General features: G+C 30.7%; 1 protein-coding gene across 1 annotated transcript in view; it reads right to left on the reverse strand.

Annotated features, from left to right (window-relative positions):
* The window catches only part of LOC139520681 (uncharacterized), a 42,272-nt gene that overhangs the window by 8,676 nt on the left and 9,832 nt on the right, over positions 1–23,764 (reverse strand). The window contains exons 2-3 of the mRNA XM_071313548.1: positions 1,368–1,526; positions 818–969 (exon numbers count right to left, since the gene is read on the reverse strand). Coding sequence (XP_071169649.1) covers positions 818–969; positions 1,368–1,526 — 311 coding nt within the window. The remainder of the gene's footprint in view (positions 1–817; positions 970–1,367; positions 1,527–23,764) is intronic.

Here is a 23,764-nt window from a genome sequence, read left to right on the forward strand (position 1 = left end):
TTCTAAAGGTAAATACAGGCTAACAATACTCAGGCCTATTTAATTTCCTGGACACCACAGCTGCTCCTTTGTGTATGTGATATTACTTTGTGTATATATAACACATATATGCAGCTGATGGCTTTTCTATTAAATTTATGTGACGGGTGTCACACGTTGAGCAGGGAAAAACATATCCTTTCTGATCACCTGCGATCACTCCCAGTTTTTCGTCTGGTACGTGTTGTCAGTCTTTTGTTATCGATGTTGTGTTTTGAACTGTTGTTTGTCTGTTTTTCATTTTCTTATAGCCCTGATGTTTTCAGTTTATTTTCGACTTTTAAAGTTCGAAGTTTAAAATGTTCTTTTGGTATCTTTCTCCTCTCATTTTCCATACCCGCAATACCACTTCGGAGTATGTAATTTTAAAACAAGATTTCAACGAAAGTATTCAGCTTTTTTTGTTAGTTAAAATAAAATTGATTAATTAATTAAATTTGCATATGTATATGCCTACATCGTATCATGTGATGCTTATATACAGCAATGCATTCTCAAACGTTGCTGTATGTTTTAAGATTTGTTTAGAGATGAAGGATGAAATTTAAGTAACCATTGAATCTTGCTTTGTACTTCTAGTTTCAAGGCAGAAAACTTCAAATTTGCTTACAAAATGTGCATCTAGTAGGGTACGTGACAGATAAGGAAATATAAAACTTACGAGTTAGATATTTGAAAATAAATAATATGAATACCATTCGTAAATCACAAATGTAGTGACCATATTTATGTATCGAATAACAAACAAAAATCTAGGCGAAACATAAATTCGACTTACTGTTGTGTAGACATTAAGTGTTCCACAATGTTCCCCATACATATGATAGTAAAACGAAAAACACTGAGACTTCAGTCCTCTATATTTTGGAGATATCATTATGGCTTTCTTTCCGTCATTTTTACCAGAGGCTTCAACGAACATATAATGACCTGAAACAAGTAACCACATTAAAAAATTAAATATGTACCATCGCTACATTCTAACAACTTTTAAGATGGAGTCTTGTATTGGTATATTTTGAACGAATAAGACAATGTTAATAGTATAAGCTAACCAGATGACTGATTACTAAGGTTGAATCTATCTTTGGAAATATTGTAAAATAATTTAGTGGTTCGGTTCATCCTTTTTGTGGTATTTTTTATCCAAAACATTTTGACCTCTCCAGAATTCATGTTGAAGTTTATTCTAGACATGTTATTTATTCAAAATAAATAGTACGCGCAATATTTATAGGATATCTAATGCAATATATTTATGACATTTCATGCAAACAGCTTTATTCATATCATCAAAATTATATATCAGAACAGAAAACCATTCTTACCGCTTTTCTTTTCAGCACATGTATGATCCATTTCAGGTCCTGTTCCACTGGATGGTGTCCTTCCAACGTTTCTAAGCCAGTCAAAATCATCATTTTCTTCTTCCTGTGTGAACCCACATACTTTATCATCTTCAAAACCACAGAAACTCTGTGTTTTAGCTGTAAACGGAAAACAGTGAGATTATTTTATGAAATTGTTTTATGCGTTGATACGAATTGTAGAAGTTATATTATTTTGGATTGATTAAAAGAGAAGATACCAACCGACCAATGGACATCAAACGTCGAAAAATAACAAACAACACTATGGATAAAATGAAACGAAACACTGAATACCAAGGAAACTAATAAAAGCAGCCAGAACCTAATCAAAAAACGGTTCCTGCATGATTGATCGCTTGTCTTACATGGTATACGATATTCATAAAGCAAGATCTTGTTGGTAAATAAAGGCAACAGTAGTTTATCGCTTTTCAATAGTCATAAATCGATTAAGCGAAAACAAATCCGGGTTCTTTAAAAACCTACACAGAGGGAACAACTATGAGAGAAAAACATAGGAACAACAGAAATACTAAACTGCAACCAAAACAAACGCCAACATACAAAACATGTAACAACTGTCATATTCCTGAGTTGGTACCGGACATTTTAGGAAAACAAATATAATCTAGTTCAGCATTTGGCAAGACTTATTAATCATCATTATGAGCATATGACTACTTCTGGTTGATGATATTGATCGTTATGCCAATGTCTTATTCATAATTGTAATTAGCAAGTTACAAAGTCTATTTGCCAATCTTAATCTTCACATTGAAATGTCGAATCGATAAGTTTAATCAACGAATTGCTAGGTCTTGCAATATTGTATTCAATGTTGTATTCAATATTAAGGTACTGCATTGGCTCGGTAAACTTCAAGTGAATTCAATTTTGATCAGTTACAAGTACCGTGATAAGTAAAAAAAATTGTTTTTAATCGATGAATATTTTTCAAAATGTTAATTATTGTACAAATATTTGTGAGTAGATCGCCGAGTTTTAACATCAATAAATATGAAAAAGATTAAATATGATAAGATTAAACATACATCTCGTTGATAATTATATTTTAAGATGATTATGATAACATTTATAGTAAAATAATTCCTAACAAACTGAATGGGAGAACTGTTAATGAAAGAAAAGTTTAAAGGTTTGGTCTCATGAGAAAGTGATAAGGCCATCTAACAATGATGATTAAAAAAACAAAATTGTAAATAAGCTACGAGACGTATGGTTTCAACTGATATAGTGCATAAAAATGTTTGGCCTAATTCTAAAATCTATTCGCTCACTTTACATAGATTATAAATTTCTTTTTTATCTTTCAAATATCTCGAGGGTGCAAATCTAATATGCATTAGAAAACATAAAAAAGTAATATTTCAGTTCGGTGCAAAAAAGTCATCACTCGGTTATAGTCATGCAAATGTGACGATGAAAATAACTTAACCGTTTGATGGTTTATATAGGCAAAGAGGAGTAGAGGGCGAGGTGCACACGAACAACTAGTTAAATTCCAAAAATATGTGCACGTACCAAGTCAGGTTAGCTGAACCATGTTTTTTTTGTTGTTTTAATACGTCCTTTTTCTCGTAGAAGTCGGATGTAAATGTCTGGTGTGTTTTTTTAATTGTCAAATATTATAGACTCTTGTTATTCTTTTAAAGTATTGTATTAGATAAAATGAAAAGACAGTCATATGCACAACAGGTAACTAACGACAGCAACAGGAACCTCACCAAAAATGGTTCCTGCAAAATCGATAACTTGTCTTACATGGTGTGAAATATTCATAGGGCAATATACAATTGGTAAATAATGGCAACAGTAGTATACCGCTGTTAAATAGTCATAAATTGGTTAAGGGAAAACAAATTCAGGTTCTTGAAAAAACTTAAACCGAGGGAACACGTCAACTATAAGAGGAAAACAACGAAATAACAGAAATACTGAACTGCAACGAAAAAAAACGAAAACATATGCAGAAACGTACTATTTGATATCAATTGCTGCATTCCTGAATTGTTACCGGAAAGTTAAAGTAAATACACTTAAGATCAGCATTTGACAAGTCTTAAGAATAATCTTGATAAGCATATGACAAGATCTGCTTGATGTTATTGATCATAATGACAATGTCTTATTGATCTTCATTTTGTTGCAAAGTATAATTGCCAATCTTGATCTCCATATGGTAAGGTCGAACTAATAAGTTTGAACAACATATGGCATGTTCCCGAAATGTTTTATTCAATAATTTGTTCAACATTAAAATAATTCATTAGCTGGGTATACTCTAATATTGATTCAATATTTAGATACAATTGTGATTAGTTATTGATGTTTTATTCGTTCAATCAATCAATACATGTTTTTTTAAATTTGAATTCTTGGATTGTCAGAATGTGAAAAATATTCATCGATTAAACGAATTATTCTATGAAAATTTGTGGGAAGATCTTAGAGTTTTCACATCAATAGATATGAAAACGATGTAATCTGATGATTTGATCACACATACATCTAGTTCATAACTATATCTTAAGAAAATACATTTCTGATTAGGTATAATATTATGATAAAAGTATAAATAAAAGAATTCGTAACAAACTGAATGGGAGAACTCTCGCTGTTAATGAAAGAAAAGTTCAAAGTACTTGGTCTCCTGAGAAAGGGATAAGGCCTTCCTACAATCATGATTAAAAAAATCAGCGTACAAAAAATTGTAGACACAATTGTACTTGTTTGGCCTAATTTTTAGATCTATTCGTTTATTCTAGATAGATTATTAAGTTTTCATAGTTATTTTTTAAAATTAATATCCCACGGGTGCAAATAAGAAATTTAACAGCTGTCAATCTGATACGTAAAACATTAATAAGTAATATTTTAGTTCGGTGCATAAAAGTCATCATTCAGTTTGACGATTATCATTAACTTTACCGTTTTCTGGTTAATAAATACACAGGAGTAGAGGGCGAGGTGTTCATGTACAACTAGTTTACATTCCACCATTGTTTGTGTCCGTACTCAGTCACGTTATATAAAAGTAAAGAGGAGGAGTGGGCATGGTGCTCATGTACAACTAGTTTAAATTCCACCATAGTTTGTGTACGTACGAAGTAAGGTTATATAAAGGTAAAGTGGAGGAGTGGGTGTAGTGCGCATGTATTACATTTTTTTACACCATATTTTGTGCCCGTACCATGTCAGGTTGAGGAGGAGTGGTCGAGGTCCGCATGTACAACAGTTCAATTCTAATATAGTTTTGCCCGTTACAGGTCAGGTTATATAAATTAATATTTTTTGTAGTTTTATTAACGTAATAATCTAGGTTTGTCCGACTATTATTATAGAATTAAAGCTGTCATAAATCAAAACAAAAGTTGTAATTATCATCAGAGAGAGTATCATTATTGAGGGCTTTCTTTCAATTCAATATGGAAAGGATTAAAGGTCAATGATAACGTTACGCACTCTAAATAAATAAATAAACTGCACAGTACGCTTCTTAATGATCAAATCAGCTGGTGTATACTGTATTAATATTTTAATTGATAGACAGACGTAATCAGACAAATAAAATTAAGATTTATTTCTACATCTATATGTAAAAAAAAGAATCAAATATCCAATTTGACTAAAATAGTCATATTTGATTCCTAATCATGTAAAACATTTATCCAAATTATAAAAAAATCTTAAATAAACAATTTACTTGACAAAGGGTCGATAATATGTGGCCTCGTTTCGTGTGTATTTAGTCTTGACGACGCCATTTATTAACTATCGAATTGACCTCCCAATACCTCCGATGGTCATATAAGCGATATAAACATAGATATCAATATTAATAGAGCGCAAAATCGTGCTATTGGATATTTCTATGTCTGTTTTTATTTCATATTACAGATCAAGAATATATGTTCAACTCGTTTTTACCTGTATAAGAATGACTTTTTGTGTATTGAATCAGTCAATCAAATTATTAACCTTTGTTTCGCTTTCAATTTTGACATTCTTTTCCTTTACATAACTTAACACGCACAATACATGCGTTGTACGTCTCTAGCTAAGGAGTTAAATTGAAGTTCACATGAATACGGATTCAATGAGGTCGAATTATTTACTTGCAAGTGAATAATTCATCATCAATGTTTCTTTGCTTAATTTGACAAAATTGACCATACTGGCTGCTATAAGCGAATTATTATTTTACTATTTCACTTTCATCAATGATTTAACAAAAACAAATACTTTAGATTTTTAATATCGTAGCTAGTGCCCTTTTAAAAGCGAAAATAAAATAAGCAGCAATATAAAAAAAAATAGAAAAATATAAATACTAACTTTTAAGACTACAGTTAAAATAATTTATTGTGTATTTCCGATTTTCTGTATGATAATCAGAAAAGAAAAACAAACCAGACGTGAATATAAAACATCATAAGATTAAATAAAGGCAACAGTAGTATACCGCTGTTCAAAACTCATAAATCCATGGACAAAAAACAAAATCGGGGTAACAAACTAAAACCGAGGGAAACGCATTAAATATAAGAGGAGAACAACGACACAACACTAAAATGTAACACACACAGAAACGGACCAAGCATCAGACAAAATTCCACGAGAATAACAAATATAACATCAAAACCAAATACATGAATTTGGGATAGACAAGTACCGTGACACGTCTTATCGCAATGTGAAATTACACTCAAAAATAAGAGAAAACAAACGACGCAACGTTAAAATGTAACACACACAGAAACGAACAATAATATAACAATGGCCATATTCCTGACTTGGTACAGGACATTTTTAACGGAAAAAATGGTGGGTTGAACCTGGTTTTTGGCATGCCAAACCTCGCTCTTTAATGGCTATGTTAAATATAACATTGAAAAGACAACATAATATTACTGGACTACAATACAAATCAATAGGAGAACGTATTAGACAAAGACACACATGATTAATGGATAACAAAAAACATAAGGTTTAAATTCATTACGCCAAAAACCCGCCTCGTCCACACAAGACTTACCAGTGACGCCCAGATATAAAAGATCGAAAGTGAAAAAAAGTGCAAAGTTGTACAGCACTGAAGATCAAATACGGCTATGTTTTTACAAATTCCAGAGGTTCAAAACTTTGGACATGCGACGGAGTTAAACATGTTTAATGAGATTTCAATTCAACCCTCCAACTTTACCTAACTAATTTTCAAATATTTTGTTTGACGTGACCAGGGTTTTATTATTTTTTAGAAAGCGACAGATAAGATTCAATAGAAGAAATTCAAAAAAATCATTCAAAGAAAAACAAACTAATCCAACCTAAAAACAAAATAAACGAAACGACGAACAATCTACAAATACAACACAGAAATCGTAATCGTACGCATCATGCAACACATTTATATAACTGTGTGTTTAAAATATATCGTCCATTGCAGACCCAAAACGAAAGGTTTTCAAAAAACAACATTTATGACACCCTGGCAAAATTAGGATTAAAACACTTAATATACAATATTATATAAATTTTCAATAAACAACTTATTGCATGAAACTGCATAAAATATGATATTAATTGAGATGCATGTTTAAAAAATATTTTTCGTAAAATAAAGATGCTCACTCTCATAGGCTTTGAAATTCTGCATATACATGTTTTATAAGCAATTATATATTTACACCACGACGATATTAACTATGCATACTGTGCTTTATCAGTTAATCACAAAGTATAAGTGGCGAAGTATTCGGATTACTAGACAGATAAAATGCATGTTGATATTTGTCAATTTATAATAAAAGTTAAGATAAAATAACACAGACAAAATCTATGATAAACATGCTGTATCCTTTTAGACATGAATAAAATTGTATATTAACTTGTACTTTAATCTCTGGAAGATATTTAGAGTAAATCTTATTTTATAATTTATCATCAAAGTGATTTTCTGGAAAAGTTTTCTTTCTAGAAGTGCATTGTGGTAATTGAACGAATATCCACTTTAAATTGACGTATATTCGTACTTTGAAACGACGATCACTGGCATATTTTCTTTGTAGAAACTGCACATGCAGCATAATTCAAGATAAACAATAACATAAAATGCTAACCTACTCATAGAGTTCCAGATTTAAAATTTTAAAAGACTAAAAGACTAAAACAATCAAATTGAATATTTCATTTAAAGTTCAGGATTTAAAACTGTACAATATGGTCTGAGAATGACATTTTCAACCTTCCTTAAACAAGATTAAAGCACTTCTATATTAACCATGACCTTCCAAACAAGAAACAAAGAAAGGATTAATTAAATGTATAGTAAGAACTTCAGGTGAAGTAAGGTAGATTTAAAGTATTTAGATTCTAAATGACGAACGTCCAAAACGACAAATAACCTCCATTTCACTTTATATGTTTTACCAATTTGGTGCTATCTCATAATTGTCGTATATACGCTTATAAAGTGTTGACTTTTATATCATTTTGAACAAATATTGGTTTACTATATCAACATTCCACCTGCATATGGCTTAAATAAATTACGGATCTTCCTTGAAATCAATTTAGTTCGTAATTATTATTGCGACGAACTGTATATGCTTTCCTTAAAAAATGCCCTGTACCAAGTCAGGAATATGGCCATTGTTATATTATATTTCGTTTCTGTGTGTATTACATTATAACGTTGTGTCAATTGTTTTCTCTTATTTTTGAGTGTAAATTCACATTGCGATAAGACGTGTCACGGTACTTGTCTATCCCAAATTCATGTATTTGGTTTTGATGTTATATATATATGTTATATTTGTTATTCTCGTGGGATTTTGTCTATGTGTGTTACATTTTAGTGTTATGTCGTTGTTCTCCTCTTATATTTAATGCGTTTCCCTCGGTTTTAGTTTGTTACCCCAATTTTGTTTTTTGTCCATGGATTTATGAGTTTTGAACAGCGGTATACTACTGTTGCCTTTATATATACTGTCTTTTAACTTTAAGGCATGTTTGGTCCTCAATACTCTTCAACTTCGTACTTTATTTGGCCTTTTAAACATTTTTTGATTCGAGCGTCGCTGATGAGTCTTTTGTGGGCGAAGCGCGCGTCTGGCGTATATATAGAATTTTAATCATGGTATATATGATGAGTTTATTAACAGTAGATATATATTATATGTAAAGCCTACGGGCATACCTTTGCATGTGACGTGTGCATTTCATTGTCCTTTTGGTGTCTTTTACTTTTTTTAACATATCAACTAACAAACGTTGTATTTCATTCAGTTTTTGTTGATAAGTCTGTACAAAAAGGTAGTTTTAGTGGGTTTTTTTTATCTGATTGGCTATCCGATGATCAGCATTAAGAAAACAGATTGACATTCGCTCTACGAGCAACTTGTATGATAGTTATCAGAGATACCAGGCTTATAATTTGATACAACAAAAAATTGATGTTTTGTCTACATAAGACTTATAATAAAAAAAAAATGTTTACCGTTTTTCCTTTTAAATATGCATGAAAATATTCATCAATGTGACAGCGAAAGTATTTTTCGAGCTTATATTAACTTCCCAACAGTGCCTTTCCTTAACTGGATAGCTTTTGATTTATCTTTACATGGATAGGTAAAGAAAATATGTAGTTTCGTTGATATCATCTTCCAAATTAATTATGGCCGCTATCACAAATTTTTGAACAATCGTTCAGCAACTCCCACCAAAATGACTTGAAACATAACTATTATGAAGTTATTTAATGATACGCTTCGAGGTCATGTTAGTTAGTTCTAACTTATTCCAGGCTTTAAATGGTTAAATTGACATTTAAGTTGCAAGTCACGTCTGATTGATGCATTTGTACCATAGGATTTTCATATAAAATTTAAATCACTGCATATTTTACTTTGTGATATTGTCAAAATATCTATAATCGTTATAACCGGATTACTCTTCAGTGAAATCATAACTTTATAGCGGATAATATAGATTGCACTGATAATATCTACCATAAAGGGCGTCAAACTATTTTATAAACTTCAACTTAACATCAAGTAAAATCAAACCTAAATAACTTAATAATATTTCTTCTCTGTGCATCCTTTTGAAATCGTTTTCTTCTATATTTCTTTGAATGTCGTCTCAAATATCCTCAGACCTGAGCCTCAGACAGATAAATTACAAGTATTCCGTTTAGGTCTTTTGGTTTGTAGGCTTTTTTTAAATCTTAGTATGTAGTGTACATCTGTATAATTAGTTATCAAAGGTACCAGGATTATAATACTTTCATTTCAGATATTGTACTATTAATTTGTACAATTAGTTTTAACAAAGTACCGATCTTCATGGTAAATATAAAATGTGGGAAGTTTATAAAACCTGACAAAATCAAAAGGGTTGACTATATCAACAAACGGGACGTCAATTGTCATACTCCGGACTTCCCATAGTCATTTTATTTTTGCCTCGTAGTATGCGTATTTCAAATGGTTTTTGCATTTAATCACAATTTTCAGGAAAACTCTAATACAGCTTTCTTTCAAAGCTTACGATACATCTTTATTTTATAAAAGAAATCGTATTAACATGCGCCTCAATCGCATATCTATACAGTTTTATACAGAAAGTTGTAAGTTCGAAATTAATACAATGAATATCATGTATTATGATTGTCATTTCGTCGCTTGTCATAATTGCTCTGTCTTAACAACTATTAGTTTTTGTTGGTCAGTACAGGACAATTGACTTCATACACGATTTTTTAAGTTTCTGTTTGTCATTTCGTCTAATTGAATTTCGATCATAGTGTGCCTCTTTTTTTCACTAATGTTATGTTATTTTTATTTTTGTCAGTTTGTCTCCCGGGTCAACCAGACAATAAAGCTTACGGCAATAGTGTGCTAGAGTTAGGACCGTGTCTATGCAATTAGGGTTACATGTCTTCCTGCGTACTTTTAGTTGGGCTCGGCTATAGTCCGGCTCGTTGTGTTGGTCTTGTACAAGAAGAGATACACATCAATATAACGTTATTGTTCTAACATTAACGTAGTAATTATCACTTGACGTTAAACGCCAATACATCATAATCATCATCGTCCTGACTAAAGAAGAGGTTACTGTTTCAACATATGCAAATTTCATTATACGTTTGTTGTTATTCTTTTAACGATATAAGTATGATTCGTCGTCTCCTTATATGTTGTGCAAATCTGTACATCTTCCATTAACTATAGATTGAACATGAAACTGTAATGTGTCATTTCAAGCGATTCTAAGTGGTGAAACTTTGCTATATCAATATTTAATGTGGTTAATAACAATGTGGTTGTATCGTTTATATTTTGTAACGTTTAAATTTCTACAATAGTAAAATGGATGAATTCATCCGAATGAGGATGATTTAGAGTTTGCATTATACTTTGTTCACTTTTCGTTTTCCAGATCATCTGGTTTAGTTTTTTCTAGTCTGATATATCTCACTGATATCACTTCAACATAAAGAAGTATAAATTATATTTAGTAAACTGCAATGTATCCATATGCTCACAGAGGGCGTTATTGAGTTAAATCATATCCACATTGTATTGAAAGAGAGCCCTAAATAATGACTTTCTCACTGATGATAATGACTACATTTGTATTACTTTATGCTAGTAGAAATGTTGTTGCAACAGACAAAACGCTAGATAACTGCGTCGGGAATAGTTCACCGTCTTACATTGATCAAACTATTACAAAAAACCAAGACAACTCCCAAATCTAAACACATCAAACAACACCTTCTCAATCAAAAGAAATTGAAAAACCAGTTGCGTCTTCTTAATTCAATTTTAATTAGTTGAACTTGAGTAAAATATAAGTTTCATTTAACAAGATTGAAAATGTAAATCATAAATCGTCATCAATCACATTGCTTTTCTCTAGAATCAAACGAGGGAAACGTATATCAAAAGAACTTTGTAAATAAATTAGGTTCGAATATTATATATGTTTTTCTCGAATTAAATTAATACATTTTATTTATAATATAACTAATATGAATATTAAAACCGAATAAAGTAAAAAATGAATGTGATGTACACACACTGTATGCTAATTAAACTCAAAGGAAATATTGTGAAAGAATAATAAATACTGATGTTATTGTACAATTAGGAAAAATGTTCTCGTATATTACCTTAATATTGAATTAGATAGTGTTTTATGTTTGCATATTAGACAACTTTAATATAAAAAACAATAAGAAAGAAACAAGGATTTAAACAGCTAAGGGTCATAGTACGGCCTTTAACAATGATCATAACTTGTACTGTATAGTCAGCTTAGAACCAACGTAGATCACATTCTTTTTTTAAAACATCAATGAAAATGATCATGGAATACAAAACTTAAACTGTTTAAATGTTTTGTGAGTACTCAATAGTACACTCACCTTGGACAGGTATGTAACACCACAAAATAAGAACAAAATGTAAGAAAACTACTGTCAATGCAACTGGAAATTTTTCGAAAAAAAAAGGATAGAAATGTTTTTTATAGAAGATAAAGTCATTCGTCTCCTAATATGTTGTTAAAACGTTAATAGATACAGGCCACAATGCGAAATCAGTATGCTAGTCGTTTTCAAGCAAAATACGTCTTTTTTAATATTGACAAATAAAGTGCCTTCAAATTCTTATAATTGAAGAGTTTGTTTATTAAACATTTATATTGATCCTCTTCAAAACAATACATAAAAATGTATAGCAGGCATCTCTGATATTTGACAGTACAACACAAACCAACACCATACGATTCCTCGACGAACAAACAACGACAAAATTAAAAAGAACATATTCTCATTGTAACCTGATTTGGTACAGGTACTTAATATGTGTAATTGAACCAGTTTTATGTGCGTATGATCCTGTCCTGTGCTTATATATATACTAGTGTCGAACCGAACCAGTAAAAATTGTCGTCTCATTTGTATTGATAAAACAGATCATGATTGATTATTGTTCATCCACAGAATTGTAACTCATTTATATATTTCTTATCGGATTGACACGTTTTTATATCAAATTTGTTCCTACGTCTCGTTTTGAGAATAAGTAGAGATAACTTGATTATCCATCTAAAGTGAATGCATTGATTTTAAAAGTAGATCAAAAGAGCATAATTCAGTTTGTGTATTCGTTCAAACCATACAACTTGTTGTTTTAGGTCGCTGTTGTTTTAAATGGGCCATTGAAAAATACACTTGCATCTAGACTTTAGTGCGACCCACTGGAACGTTCTGATTAGGAGAATTTTATTAAAGATACCGGACTTATAATAGTTTTGTACTGTAAAAAAACCAATGAAGGTAGACTGATCTTTAATCATTTAAGTCATGTTTTAATAAGAAAAAAGGTAAAATAAACCATTTGAGTTTGTCTTGCATCTAGGTTACAATCACAACTCCATCTTGCTTTAGGTTTCAGTCTTGTATTACAACTCCCTTTTTTCTGGATCCAATTTATTTTGTTTGATTAAAAGTTAAGGCTGAATTAAAACATATATTTAAAAACCTTGCACTTTTTGGGGGATATAGAACCAGGAAAGTGAAGGGATATCATGTTTATTGGAACTGGTGCGTCCTAGTAAAAACAGCAAACAAATGCAGACAAAATAGTTTTGACTTCTGGGTTACTAAGACCAGCTGTTTGGCATGTAAGCCTATGTAGCAGTCATTACAAGACTGAAGCCTTTACCATTTTCAGTATCTCTCTTCAACAGCACACAAAATAGTTCTCAGTAAGTATCGATATTGGACATTCTTTAGAAGAGGGAATGGTCGGAATTATTTTATTATGCTATGTGGATCTAGACGTTTGAAAAGCGCAAATTTAGTTGTTATAGGTTAGTGGAACACGCTGGATTTGAAACGGATAAATCTGGAATAGTCTTGTAAAAAGTGTTGCCATTCTTATTCTACGCATCAGTAAGCTAAACTGGGACATGATCTGTTTTCCTTGAACGTTGAAAGAAATGCTTGATAAAGAATTCCTCATTTTCAAGAAAACTAGTTGTATGGGTTGTTTTTTTTGTAGATAAAACACAGTACGTCGTCCAGATTATCTAAAACATCGTTTTATCAATATTTACTTTAAAAATTGCTGATTTGATCAAAATGTGTGAAAGTTGCAGAAACATGCAAATATTTTTGACATTGCACATACGAGATAATTGAGAGACAGCTGGGTAGATGGGCAGACAAACAAACAAGAAGTGCAAAACATACAAACCATAGAGATTAATTATGCTTACACTCTAAATAGTTAAATAGTAAAATCATTTTTTTCTATTCTTACAGAGACGCAAACGTTCAAGCCGAAGGTTATTCGTGTGTGTATTGCAAACCCGTATTACATTAATTTCATTACTTCAGTCAAATTATAAATATGAACTACTATTAACATAATATTTTACGATTTTCAACAACTTGAAGGTTCTTGCAAATAACCTTAACTGCGGCTCTTTTCACACAAAATCTTAAGAACAAACATACTCATAAACATTTCAGTATAACTTACTATCAATTTTACTCGTTTAATTTTTGCGAAGAGAGTGGCTGATCTACCAAATGAATAAGTGCATTACTACATGCGATTTTTTTTTCAAGGAATGTAAATTCGTTGACGACATTCATACTTCCATTTATTTATTTTTTCTTCTACTTATTGACAGTCCACTAGGTATTTTATCTATGACTATCATTAAAGTCACACCTTGCTAGCTTGAACACTGACATCTAAAACTTAAAGCACTGCGTGCAGTCTCATTTTTCGCCAAATTTAACACTTAATTGGATGTATCTATGCTTTGATGTGGGAAGACCTACTTTCTTGACACAATTACAACAGCTGACAGACCAGCAACGGAGGTCATCACTCGATTTGTATCAGATGTTTTAGTTTTCTGTGTTGTGATATAGTAAACTTTTGTCAGTCTTTTTGTCATGGTACTTTTTGTTATTCGAATTGTTGTGCTTTAACTGCATAATTTAGAAGCTCTTGCCACATATCAAAATCACTGATTGCAAATTGTTATCAAAATTGTGTTAGCTATAATGCTAAACGAACAACAGGGGTTCAAAATAATAAATTTTCTTATTGTTCATAGTAATCCTAAATTCAGTTGGCATAATTTTCTCATTATTTACATTGAATAAAAACTTATATTGTTTCACAGCAGATGTTGCAAAGCTTCAATTATTTAAGAGGGTTTTGATGCTAAACTTCTCTTTTTAATTCTTTTAAAATTCATAAGAATCTTCATTGCAGATATATTTGTTGAAACAGTCAGTTTGATCCGTTCCTGGCATGCCATTTTGTAGCTATAGTCTGTTATTTGGAAAGTAAAATAACAAAAATACCGAACTGCAACAATAAAAAATCCGGAAAGTCCCTAATTAAATGACAAAATCAAAATCTCAAACACATCAAATAAAATGATTACAACTGTCATAATCCTGACTGGATACAGGCATACATTATGTTATAATTCAGAACTATCAGCTACTAACTACGTATTCATCATCACCGGATTTATAATTATGACCACACAATTTATTTAGCGATACTTATAGTTTAGAATTACTATAACACAGATTGTAAGACAGCCATGTAGCTTTCCAAAGAAATCAAAACAGTTTTTGATACGAGCTGCACAAACAGCAAAATGTTGTTTGCTGGTAAAAACATAAATGACTGCACATGTTCTTAGAATCATATTCAAAACAGTGTAGCTGTGGCCATTGATTGACAACCTTAAAGTATCCCATTGACTGGGGCAGATTAGGTGAACGTGTGTCTGCAACGACAACTGCTCACTACTTTCTTATAATTGAATTTAAACTGTGGGGTCACCAAAGGTTCTTAACGCCTTTAATATTAAAATAGTTTGAAAAATTAATCAGGAATAACTTTATGTTTTGATTTATATTATTGATATAAATCAAAACATCGTGTTATTCCTGATTAGTTTTTCTAATTTCTTTATTTAGGTGTTGAGAACCTTTTGTGACCCCACAGTTTAAGTGCCTTTAACAAGTACATAGTGAGCAGCGGTTGTTACAGACAAACGTTCACATAATCTGCCCCAGTTAATGGGATAATTTAAGGTTGTCAATCAATGGCCACAGCTACACTGTTTTGAATATGATTCTATTCCTAAAAAAAAAGGTTTTAAGTGAGATAGAAATTACAATGGGTTTTAATCAAAAAAAGGTTTTAACTTAAAAGACTTTGCAGAATTCTCGACTGTTGTACTTTACTTCTTACACTGGATTCTAATACCATGCGTTTTCTTTTTGCTCACAAATAAACTTATTTCACATTTAGCAAGAAACATTCAGTTTGTATGGACTCCCAATGTAATTCCATAAGGTAGTCATGGTAATTTGGTTTACAATTAAAAACGATAGTTTTTACTTCTTTTTACTAAAATGTTACTTCTGGAACAAAAACAACTCTTACATTGTAAAATGTATATAACAGACATTTGTAACCTATGGTTTACAAAATATACTGGAAAAATCGATGTTAGTTGGACTTTTAAGAGCCATTCTCTGTAAGGACCAAAATTAGTGTTCACACCTATGTCACAGATTTTTACCATTCTTTGTACACATACTACATAACTAATATACTTAACTACTAACACTTTAAAAATTGATTTTGGGCTTTGTTACTATGGAAATGGCGGCCATTTTGATTTTGGGCTTTTTTTTCAATGAAAATTCTAAAAAAAATCCTAAATATCAATGCTTATTTTCCCGTTATCCTGACAGTAATTGATGCAGACACTTGTCACATCTCAAAGCTGTTACCTTTGTCTTTTTAAAAATATATTACATATTTGGCTGACAATTGCGTACATATGCTTATTTTCTATTGGAGAAGGGGGTGATTCTGACATCTAAATGAAAACCAGATTTCACCAAAATTCATTGAAGCTTTGAAAAAATTTCTAAGATAGTTTTTTGAAAAGATTGTCAAAATCATAAAGATAAACCCCCCATTTAAAAATTAAAAAAAAATTCAGGGATGTGTTTTTTGATTTAAGAAAAAAAATGTGGATTGAAAACTTGAAGAAATCAACTATGTGTCTATGAATTATCTCCCCTTTATTGTTCTTCTTCATTGAAAACATAAAGAAACAACAGGAAGTACAAGGATTAATGCCCAAAATAAAGTGCAGACGAAATGCAGACACTGATAAAACCATTATAATGTTGGTAAAAATAAGATATTTCAAGGTAGATAGTACTATGGAGTGCAATTTCTCTCTAAAGTTTGTGGATTGTGATAAACTCATTTGATGAACCTCTTGCCAAACACTGAAACAGTGAAACACAGGCAGTACATACATGTACCAAATGTTTGCTATTTTTTCTGAGAATGGTCTTAAACCATCAGTAGCTCTAGATCTTCACATCAATATTGTATTTCAATTAAATGAAGAAGAAAAAACAATTCAAATTGTGCACGTCGCATGTTATGCCAACAAAAAGTTTTCATCCAGATATTGACCACATCAAGGATTCTGGACTCAAGTCGTTACCTTACAGAACTAGCCTTAAACTAGCAAGTAGTGGACCGAGGGAAAAGGATTTTATTCATCTTATTAACTAGACAAGAATGTGAGTAATGAAAATAAAATGAAATTGTCATGCCCCCCCCCCCCCCCCCTTTCCCCCTTTTATAGTTTGGATTAGTTTATGTAATATTTAGATTTTCATAATTATCATTCATCATTGATTATTTGTTAAACATTCTCAATTACTAAGACAATGCAAACATTTATTTAGTTTCAAAACAGATATATAATTTACAATGTACCTCCTTTCATGACTTTCATGAGTGTAAGAATTGGGGTCCTCTAATTTTTATGTATTATTTACTTTTTACACATTTTCTAAAACAAATACTTATTCTGTACAATTCTAAGGAAAATGATTTTATAATCAAAATGTAGATTTCTGTAGTAATTTGATTTCTTTTTAATGTTTGTCCTTCATTCTGCGATTTATAATCTATCTTGTCAGTGGCAGATCCAGAGTGGGGCCCACTGACTGACCTAAGAGTGGGGCCCGCTTCAGTCAAGCTTCAGTGATTCCCTAGACAAGCAACTATTTTTTTTCCTAAAAAGGGGGGGGCGGCCCCCTGGGCTTCCCCTAAATCCGCCTCTGATTGTTTTACCTTATTTTGTTTTCCACAGTTATTCTTCTTACTTTTGCATCCCATTATTCTCTATTTTAATTATGATCAATTATGTGTGCTTATTTACAAAATGTATCTCCAATTATTATGTTCATATTTATTTTTTAATTCAATAATTTGCTTATATTAATTATTCTTTGTTTGGTAAACCCTATTAAGCTTCTTAAATGATGTGTTCATGGTTAAATCTATTATTTTTACAATTTATGAATTATTTGTTATTGATTTCAAAACAGTACTTTAGCTGTAAAATTGTCAAAACTTTAAAACTCCTATTTTCATAACACCATTGTTGTGAATATAAATATTTGATTTGCATTTAATATCAAGCTCCCCACCCCCTCCCCCAAGATTAAATGTGAATTCTATATCCCTCCTCCCCATCTCTGAGATTTGATCAGGTTTTTAAAACATCCTAAATAATGAATATCTTTTAACAATGGTTTGAAACTGTAAATAACCGGCTTCCCCCCAAAAAAAATATTGAAAACAAAATTGTATAATGATAGAAAACAGATGAGTACTCTGTTGCAAATAAAATCTGTGTATGGTTTATTACCTTTTACTTTAACATATGAATAATTGGTATGCAATATTACAGCTAATTTCTTAATGCATGTAGAATAAAATTTTGGTTAGCCTGCTTGCTTTGTTTGTATATTGTACACTCATAAGGATAACACCCAATTAAATTCAAATATGATATATAGGTTTAACTATGCCAATATAAATTGTTTAAAGATGTCATTCTTATTTATAAAGCTTGTATAAACAATTATACAAACAAAGCAAGCAAGAAAATCAAAGTTTTACTTTGTAAGCATTAGGAAATTAGCTGTAATAAATTTTGAACAGCAATACATGTATAGATTAACACAGAACTTGTTTCAATGTTTAACTGTAGTTTTATAAATAATTGCTATCATTTTTTCCAGCATGTTGTACTTTGTTTCTGAAGAAAATAAGAATAGATGTCAATGATGCAGTACTTGAAGGTGAAATGATGTAATAATAATATATTGTTTAAAAGTAATCCTTGTTTCTTCACCAAAGGTTCAGCATGTGTTTAGCAATAATACTATGATATACAGGTACATATTTGTCATACAAAGTCTTCACAAACACGGATAGAGACAGGTAGGCTAGAAAAATATATATTAGAGAGTCTTGTCCTTTTCACAAATTGCATCTATTTAAATTTATTTAAAAAATTATACTTAACTGTATCATAATAAATTTTTTTGTCTATGAAAAACTAATCATTTTAACAAAAATTACAAACCTTATTTGCTGTTTATATTGCTGATTCTTATTTTTATTCTCCATTTATATAAGCTGAATCAATTTAATTGTTGTGTAAATATAGAATTGACGATTTAACCCAAGTAATCCAATATGAAAGGTGATACAATTGACTATTAATGACAAATGACATACATTTTTATACATTTAGTCTCGTAATGAAATATATAGGGGTGCCTTTTAGACTATTTAATGTGATACATCACCGTCTTCATTTTCCCTTATTAATACAAGTTACGTTCACCAATCCGATTTTATAGGTTGATAATACAAACGACTTTTGTTCTAGCAAAAACTTAGCTTTACCATAAATAGAAAGATGTAATCTCCAAACAACACGGTAAAAAACTAGGACCATCCAAAGGTAAACATACAGTCGTCAGCTTGCGTAAACCAGGTTATTGGTGTTCTCTTTTGGATTATTTCCCATGTTGTCAGGAATTTTATAGCTAATTATACATAACTGATTTTGCTATTTTTTGCGGACACATACGGTGCATGTCGATGTCAATGTTTTGTAATAACATTTTTTGTTTGATCGTTAAATATTTTCCACTGAAAAAAAAACATGAATTAGTTGTGCATGTCTTTCCTCTGTATAAGTGTGATCTAACGAGTTGGTTTTTTTTTTTTGTTACCTTGCGTAAGGTCTTTGAGTGTGTACTGAGTATGTCACGTTAAGATTTCTGTCTTTGGGTACAATATGTCATTATGAATTATAGTTATTTTCTTAGTTGTTTCATGCAGTTGCATGTGCATATCAAAAACCTTATCAGATTACTCATTTTACAGCTTAATTAATATGTAAGCTACAGTTATATGCAAAATCTGTCATCAAATACATCACCCTTAATTATCCCGTCATCATCTCGCAATAAAAAAATAAACTCAATACCTTTTCTTCATCAGACCACACATTATATTGCAAAAAAAAGGTGTAAATGGAATCCATCCCATGCAATGAATGTCAAATCTTAATCTGTTTCGTTGTTTGGCGAATGAATTAGGCATTAATGGCACATCTTTAGCTTTTTCTGTTAAATTTATTCTCATCTTTTATAGACTTTGACGATTCAGAGTTTTACCTTTTATATGGACACTTTTTTGTTGTTGAAGAATAATGTTACTCTGTATGTGTTATGATGTTATTTTTGTAGTTGGGTTAAGTTCTTATTTACTTGTATCCAATTTCGTCTTTTATTCATATCGACTAGTTCAACGTTACGCTTAACCATGTGCCACTTAGGGTGGATCATCACTTCACAATTCCTCAGATAGAATTTTCTAAAACTTTTCCAGAACAATTATTTTTCAAGGCCTTTATTTAAATATTCAAAAGTATGGGTTTTTCAAGCTAAAGTTGTCCAAACTTTCCCAATTTTGTATAGATTATTCATGAAAAAACCTTTTTTTGTTAATAAATAAGATTAAAGAGATAAAATTGAGAATGGAAATGGGGACATAACATTTTTAAAATGATTATGAGAAGATAGGGTTTCTAACATGCTTTAAGAAAATTAATCACAGATACTGTATCTAGCTACAATTAAAAATAAATGAAAATTCCAGAATAAAATGTTTGCTGTACGAGCTATTTCCGCTTATAAAGCTAAGTTGAAAAATTGAATCGAACAAAAAAAAAACATTTTGTATTTGTTAAAACAGTCTAAATATTGCAATAAATAACTTAATAATTTAAAACGAATTACACATTAACTGCCAATTAGTCTAAATAGTTGACGATTAAAGCGAAGATTTAGACCAATAGTGTAATGATATATTTTACAATCCAAGATTGCGGTATACAGTTAATTCAAAGGAAAAATATCAGACTGATGTATAAATGCTAAATATTTTTTCAATTTCTTTTTTATTAAATGTAACAATGCACTGAGCTGTAATCGACTTTAGCCAATATTTATTTATATTTTAAGAGAGAAAAATGCTGTATCAATATATAAAATGCATCAATGGATAGAAAAATCTCTTTCTATACTAAACAAATATGGCTCATAGAATAAGTCTTTAAGTCTTCGCAATATTTTTTATAACTAGTAATAAGTAGTGCAACTTTGGCCGTTTTTGCTTTATAATGGCACATTATGGATTTAATCACCTCCTTTAGCAAAACTTCCATACTGTTGAAACAGTTTGATGAGTAACATATTACTTCGCTTTACTGATTGTTGTATGTTAAAGTAAAGATATTTGTTTTCATTTAAATATTCGAATTACTAGAGTAGAATTACAGGATTATTAATCAATTTATTTTTTAAAATGGAATTAAACTCTTTTATTTTGTATGTAGATGAACCAAACTAAAACTAGAAACTGCTCAAGTATATTGTCCGTTTCACTAAGTCGGATGTTTTACAATAAGTAGCAATATTCGATTGGTGACTTTAAATGAGCCACCTCTCTGTGCTAAAAAGAACATTAACAACATTTATCTGATGGTCCGTCGCAAGGAAAAATGTATGTCCAGTTCCCAACAAACCCTTTTTTTATGATTTTTCGCCCTTTATTTCGGTTGCTAAGCCTTACAGAACCTTCTTTTATTCTCAACATCAATAAACACGTTATTTCACATTCAACAATCAGCAATCATGTAACTGTCATTTTCTTCATTACAATACCTTGGAAATAATTTTCATACAATAAAGAAGTCAGCAGAAAACACAATCTGGAATAATTTGCCACCTCATTAATCATTGAAAAGCAAGGTCATTGTTGTCCAATATTACGGCTCATAAATAAGTTACATCGAAACCTGCAATTTTCTTAACATCTTGACGATACATCAATAAAATTGTTAGAACGATCTTAAAGTCACTGAACTTTCTGGTGTTTTTTTAATTACTTACAACGAGTGTTATAAAACTACTCTATAACGTATAGATAAAAAAAAAAACCTTTTGTTGTTCATGTCTGACACTTAATATCTAGTAATAATTTAACAACAACAAAAAAGATAGGTTATAAATCTATGATTATTTCGGTAATCATTCGAAAGAAATTTAGTAACTTGAGAGTTCGAAAAAAATGTAATTTTCGTAGATTGCTATTCGTAACAAATTGTCTTTATTCGGATCGTTTCAGCCACCATAATAACTAACTGTGACCAACCTCAATATTTCTTGGCGGCAATCATGTGATTTGGGGTTGATTGGGTTTACCCAACAATCAACCCCCCAAAAAAGAAGTAAGACATACGAATTAAAATTAATGTCGTGTTATTGAACGCATTTTGAATCGGAAATGCTCAAATCTGTATTTTTAAAGGTAAGAAGTTATATGACGACAAAACAGTACATAAAAAACCAATTTCATCTTCGGTCAACTATGCCTTAGTGACATGGAATATTAGTTTCTATATAATTTGTTAGTTAATCAACGGGGAACTTGAGAAATGTGTCTTAAGATATATCGGTACCGAATCCCTATCTAATGATACCCTCGGGATCTTACAGTCCACCTGCAAGAGTATCAGCCAACAGTCATTGCATGAAGAAAAACCCCCAATTTAACACTGTTTGTCCGTCAGAATAACACATAGCACGACGAGAAAGATCAGAATGTCAACAATAGAATGATCCAATATATTTATATGACAATCTGTTGATATGATATCACAAAACATTAATTTGTTTGACTTCAATCTTGGCGAATTTCAAAAAAAGTTATTATAACAAAAATACCGAACTCCAAGCTAAATTAAAAAAAGAGGTAATTCATAATTAAAACTGACAAAATTAATTGCTTTCAATCAACTACACAAGTGAATGACAACTGTCATGGTTCTAACTAGATACATGCATTTTCCGAAGAAACGTGACTCCCGAGTACGAATTCAATTTTTGTTCAGATAAATGACATTTATAAGCCACCGATGAGCGTAACTGGCCAGATCGTTCCAAATGCTCATTGATTATGGTACATAAACAATGAAATGTAAGAACACTGGCTTCTTTGTTCGTCCTCCCAACGGAAACAGTTGGTTTTCTACATGATACTATTGATAATAAAACACAGGTGCAGTTTAATTTGCACTGACATGGCTGATACCATTTACGAGTTACGCTAGTTACGCTCATTGAAGATGGAGGGAAAACAAACTTTAATGATTTCTAGATTATTATTACTTGGAGAATGCTTAATATACAAGATCATATACCTACCTATCAATTATAATGTAACAAAGATCAGGTCTAGTTGGAGTTATTGTATCTTTACGGTGCATTGTATCTATCCTTTGGAATATTGAAAAATGCTGATTTTGACAATGTAGATAATTGCAATTTAATTTTAGAGGTATTGTGATTAAATTTGTTTTTTATAAATTATATTCTATGAATGAAAAACTTTTGATAGACTAATTATCAAAAAAGGAATGAAATCGCTTAAATTTTTTTATTTATAAAGATGGAAAAGATACATAATCGGGTAATTTAAAATCTAAAACTTGAGAGTAAATAGAAAATGGAAGTATGTTGCATATTTGTTATGGGTTTTTTTAAGTGATTAAGATTATAACTCAATGTTAACTTCTCTATTTTTTTGACATTTTTATTATAACTATCATGTCTGTTTGTTTTGTTCACACATTGTTGTCAATATTATGGAATTGTATGCAAATGTCATACAAAAAGTAATATCACAAACATACCGAACTCCGTGTAAAATTCAAAACGGAGAGTCCCTTATCAAACAGCAAAATCGAAACCTCAAGCACATCAAACGAATGGATAACAATTGTCATACTCCTGACTTGGTACAGGCATTTGA

This window comes from Mytilus edulis, chromosome 4 (assembly GCF_963676685.1).
Source record: "Mytilus edulis chromosome 4, xbMytEdul2.2, whole genome shotgun sequence".
In the NCBI taxonomy this organism is placed as follows: Eukaryota; Metazoa; Mollusca; class Bivalvia; order Mytilida; family Mytilidae; genus Mytilus; species Mytilus edulis.